This window comes from Miniopterus natalensis, chromosome 2, assembly GCF_054644295.1.
Source record: "Miniopterus natalensis isolate mMinNat1 chromosome 2, mMinNat1.hap1, whole genome shotgun sequence".
NCBI lineage: Eukaryota > Metazoa > Chordata > Mammalia > Chiroptera > Miniopteridae > Miniopterus > Miniopterus natalensis.
In genome coordinates, this window is record NC_142082.1 from 129,004,142 (window position 1) to 129,009,638 (window position 5,497).

At 35.3% G+C, this 5,497-nt stretch overlaps 1 protein-coding gene across 1 annotated transcript; it reads left to right on the plus strand.

Moving 5' to 3' along the window:
• The first annotated feature begins 461 nt into the window (after positions 1-461).
• On the plus strand, positions 462-4,704 carry IFNG (interferon gamma). Its single transcript, XM_016199922.2, has 4 exons — positions 462-575; positions 1,803-1,871; positions 1,967-2,149; positions 4,570-4,704. The coding sequence occupies exons 1-4, from the start codon at positions 462-464 to the stop codon at positions 4,702-4,704; spliced, it is 501 nt and encodes a 166-aa protein (XP_016055408.1).
• The last annotated feature ends 793 nt before the right edge of the window (positions 4,705-5,497 follow it).

Consider the following 5,497-nt stretch of genomic DNA (forward strand, 5'->3'; position numbering starts at 1 on the left):
CTGTCAACACATTGGAGCCAACATTTTACAAGGGCGAAGGGAGGAGGTGTAACACATTTTCCAATTCCTGAATAGTGTGAAGTAAAAGTGCTTTCAGAGAATCCCACAAGAATGGCAAGGTGGGCATAATGGGTCCGTCTCATCGTCAAAAGACCCAAGGAGTTGAAAGGAAACTCTAACTACAATACCAAAATGCCACAAAACCATAGTTATTAATACAAACTAACTAGCATCTCTGTCTATCTGTCACCATCTCATCTTAAAAAAACTTGTGAAAATACGTAATCCTGATGAGACTCCAATTAGGTATAAATACCAGCAGCAAAAGGAGGTACAGTACATTTTTCTGAACATCTACAGATTGGCTATTAGAAGAGAAAGATCAGCTGAGTCCTTTGGGCCTGATCAAAAATACAGGAGCTGCTGATTTCAACGACTTCGGCCTAACTCTCTCCAGAACAATGAATTTTACAAGTTATATCTTAGCTTTTCAGCTTTGTGTGATCTTGGCTTCTTCTAGCTGCTACGGCCAGTCCACAATCCTTAACGAAACAGAAAAACTAAAGAAATATTTTGTAAGTATGATCTTTTAATAATACTTGTTAGTGGTTAAAATGACTGAACGTTCACTTGGAATTGTATCTACGATAGGCTGTCATCTCTAGTCCACAGTCATCTTGAGAAGACTTGGTGTTATTTTGACTGTTGACTGGCTGAGTTTTAACTAAATGATCTAGATTTTGCTTTAATTCTCTACTCAATTTGCTATAGAGACTAAGAGGGCATTCATGAATCTTTCAAAAGATGGGTATAAGATGGGATGATGTTGATAATTCTGTGGTAAGAATCCATTCAACTGTGATGTCAAGTAGCATGCAGTATATTGGGAAAAAATAACTGGCTATTAGTTTCTGATTTCTCAGGCACTTGGTGATGATGGTCGTAAAGGGTCAAGATTAGCATTAAAATAATAATCTGTAATAGTTAATCAGTTAAAGAAGGTAAGGTTCTTAAAATTTTGACTTTAAAAAGTCATTTATAGGTGTTTTTCTCCAAAAAGTGATTTTAAAATTCTACTACCCCATCTATGTTACCTACGAATTACCCTTGAACTCAGTCCCTAGCTAGAATTCTCTGGGAGTTATAATCTCACTTGTATTTAATTTTTTGTTGTTGTTATATGACTTTCTTTTAAAATTATATTTATAGTTAATTAAGATCATTTTTGCTAATCTATTTTAATTTTGGTTAATTAAAATATTTTATTATTTGTTCAAACTTTAGCTATTATAATTGTAGCTATTATACTTATGTTCAAGCTTTCAAAAGCTATTTTATTTTCACAACATCATATCAAATTTCTCTCTCATACACACACACACTTGGATCTATCTTTTAAAGCTGACATAACAGCGGATAGGACACAGGTAGATGTTATAGAGATCTGTACCAAAGGGGGGCAGTATTTTATAGTGGGATGGTTGCTGATTTTTTTACTAGTCTTGAAGCCACTTTTTTAAAAACCATAGTTATTTGAGACAAATTGAAGTATCATCAGCCTTGTTGAATTCATTTGTGACACTGCAATTTAAGGATTATACTAGAGAATAAGAAAGTTAAAATAGCATAGTAGTCTTTGGCAATGTCCAACATAACAGGTTTTGGAAATACTTGCCAGAAGTAAACAGAGGGTTGAAAAGGAAATCAGTGAATATTGTCAGCATCTAAGTGCAATAAAATTTGTACTTTTAGGGCAATTTATGAAGTAATTGTAAACCAATTTTTCCCTTTTTTTCTTCCAGAATGCAAGTAATTCAGATGTAGGAAATGGTGGAGCCCTTTTCTCAGATATTTTGAACAATTGGAAAGGGGTAAGCTGAATATTTTCATTTCGTTGATTTTCTTGTTGCTTATTTTCTGATAGATAAACTCATATCAACCTCTCTTTGTGCTCTTTCTTTCCAAGGAGACTGACATAAAAATAATTCAGAGCCAAGTTGTCTCCTTCTACTTCAAACTCTTTGAAAACTTTAAAGATAATGAGCTCATTCAAAGTAGCATGGAGATTATCAAGGAAGAGCTGCGTGTTAAATTCTTCAACAGCAGCAACAGCAAACTGGAAGACTTCAAGAAGCTGAGTCAAATTCCGGTGAGTTGATTTAAATTTTTTCCTTGGTTTTATTGCAGAGGCTCTTGCAAAAATACCTAAGTCCCAGAAAGTAGAAATGAGCTACTGGGTACAGTTGTTAAAACTATGAAATAAACCCATGGTCAAAATTCCTCCTTACTAATTCTCTTTGTGCTTTTGGGTGATTTTTGTCAATAGTCCATATGGGGATTATTTAATTTTGTGATTTGGGAAAATACTGGCATTATGAGCATTGCACAAAGACAGGTGAATGGACAAATCCAGTGAGGAAGAAGTGGTGAAGATGCTGAGGGAGGTATTGAGAAGCAGTTCTCTCCTTGCTTGTGTGATGGAAAGTCTCTTGCTTTGGATAGGAGGTTGCAACTCTTAGCGGAAAGAGCAGTGGGAGGGGAGAGGTTTGTGTTCTCCTCCCAGCTCAGCCACTAAGGAACTGTGTGAACTCAGATGAATCATAGGTCTGGCTTAGTTTCCTTATCATAAGAGGAGCCTGTTGGGTTCACTATAATTTCTATAGCCTCCTTTCTTCTAAAACTTTACAATGCCATGGATACAAAATGAGAATGAAGTAGGAGAAAGGTAGTCTTTGAAAAGGTACAGAGAGCATTCCACTGCCAGACTCTTCTCAATCTCTCATATTGTGCAGCCCAAATAGAGGCGAGAGTGTTTGTTTGCTTTCAGAAAAAAAAAAAAAGGTAGAATTTATACCTTATGAGATAATTGTTTATTAACTTTTGGACACTAGAATATCTATCTCAGCTGGAGAAATCCTTAGACTCCCAAGCTGCATTTCATAAAATTGTTGTAAGTCTTTAAAGCTTGAGTCTAGAAGCTGCAAGATAATTTTGAAGCATAAAGACAAATCAGCTTTTCCAAAATTTTATCTAAGAGACAAAGGCCTCCAGATTCCTTTGGATTTGGCTGTGATAAAAATATGAGAAAGGGAGGGGTCATGATATGACTTGTGCTCTCAAGGATTTGTGCCCAACTCTCACTATACCTAGAACTGAAATAGATGCTTACTTTTCAGGATTTTTCTAGTCCCAATACATTAGATGGCACAAAAGTGGTTTGGAAAAATTATAAGACTATTACTACTTTCCACTAATAGTGTTTTCCAATGTTCAGCAGTTCTCTTTTGGCCACAGGCTAGAGACTAAAACATACTTGTTACTAACCCAGTGTTGCCCTTGGCTTACCTCTAGTCCTGGATAAGTACCCTAGTTTCTTGGTGATGCTTTGATCACTGAAAAGTAAAATTTATCACAACACATAGCTGATAAGAACTTTTTCTACTTTGCTATAACTAGACCTTGAAAAAAGCTGTTGTTCCCATCTTTTGGGAAGCTGTAAGCCTCCTGCTTCATGATGGGTAATCTTAAGTGAACTCTCAACCATTTTCCTCCTTTACTCAATTGCTGACATATTTAAGGCATGTTATGTCTTTAAATGATTAGTCTTGCAGTCTAGAATTCTCCTAGTCATTCTCAGGAATGTGACAAGGTGGCCACAGTGTTCCCAGTGTAAGAAAGACACATAGTGACAGAGCCACGGTAAAAGTAAATGGTCCTCATTTTATCAAGCATGAATTTACTAAATGTTCCCATTGACTTATGTGAGGAAATAGTTCACTGTACTGGAATAGAAGGCAGGGTACAGGGAAATTTTCTGCAATTCCAATTTTAAATGTTTATACCACTAATTGTTTATGCCATATAAAAATATTTTATTTTTAATCCCATTATGGAAATGATGAGACTGACATAATTTGGGGGAAATTAAAAATTATGGTATTCATTTGTTTTGGACTTGGTATTTAAAAAATACTAAACCTATCTCAGTGGTTCTCAAACTTTGGTGGGTATCAGCATCACCTGCGGAACTTAGTGACCAAACAGTGGCTTAAGCCCTCTTCATGCACCTGGGCCCCTGAGTTCTTCATTAGGTCTCCAGGTTATTCTGCTAGACACCAAAGGTGAGAACCAATAACCTATAGTAACTCATTTGATACAGCAAAGATTAAAGTACAAGGTGATAGAATTGGTAGAGAACCCAAAAGTTATCTAAAACAGAGGTTGAGAAAGGTTAAGTGACTGGTTCAAAGTCAGTTATTGCTCACAAAGAATAAAGCCAACATGCTTTGTCATTCCACTTTGTGGGCATTTCACTATAATTTTGAGAATCTTGGAGCAGTAAACTTAAGGATAAAGCGTGTACTCCACCATATTACAGCATAACTAGCAATTTAATTATCATTTTAGTCTTAACTACTGATGAAAGCACTGTTGTATATTAAGGTAATCTATTCCAGAAAAAATAATCTTTTTAAAGAAATACTTCCATTTTCATGGACCGTTACATCAACAGCAGACTATCCTGATGGATTTGATGCCCAAAATTAATATTGCTGTCCTTTTCAACAGGTGAATGATGTGGCCATCCAGCGCAAAGCGATGAGTGAACTCTACAAAGTGATAAGTGAGCTGTCACCAAAAGCTGGCCTAAGGAAGAGAAAGAGGAGTCAGACTCTGTTTCGTGGCTGGAGAGCATCGAAATAATGGTCATCCTGCCTGCAATATTTGAATGTTTAAATCTAAATCTATTTATTAATATTTAATATTTTACATTATTTATAAGGGGAATATACTTTAAACTCATGATCAAATTATTTATAAAAGCAACTTTTATCTAATGAAAATGAATATATATTAATATATGTATTATTTATAATTCCTGTATCCTATGACTATTTCACTTGACCTTTTTTTCTGAGTAGGCAAAACTATGTGATTACAAGGCTTTATCTCAGGGGCCATCTAGGCAGCTGACCTAAGCAATCCCTTGTGGGTTGTGTATTTATTTCACTTGGTGATACAATGAACACTTACAAATTAAATGATGCCATCCGGTTGCTGCCTATTTGGAATCATGTCTGCTTTCTGAGCCACTGCTTTAATGGCATGTCACACAGCACTTGAATGTGTAGGTCATTTGACTTGTCCCCTGATAAAAACATAGCATCTCATCCCATACCCGGTGCTTTAGAATATTGTTGACAATTGTGACTGTACCCAAATGCAAAGTATTTTATTTTTTTGTTTATTAATATTTAATATATATGAATAAAGCATAATTTCAAACTATTTGTTTTGTGTCAGACATTTTCAAAGTGAGGACTGTTGTAAATGCACTACATACTAATAAATTAGTATGAGGAAAGTCATTTTCAGCCATGGAAATCTTAGAATTGGATTAAGTCACATTAAATGCAGTGTTTCTCTCCACTGGCAATTTGTTTGCTTCCATTGCTCCATTTGGCAACTGTTTAAATTATCTTTCCAAAATATAGAT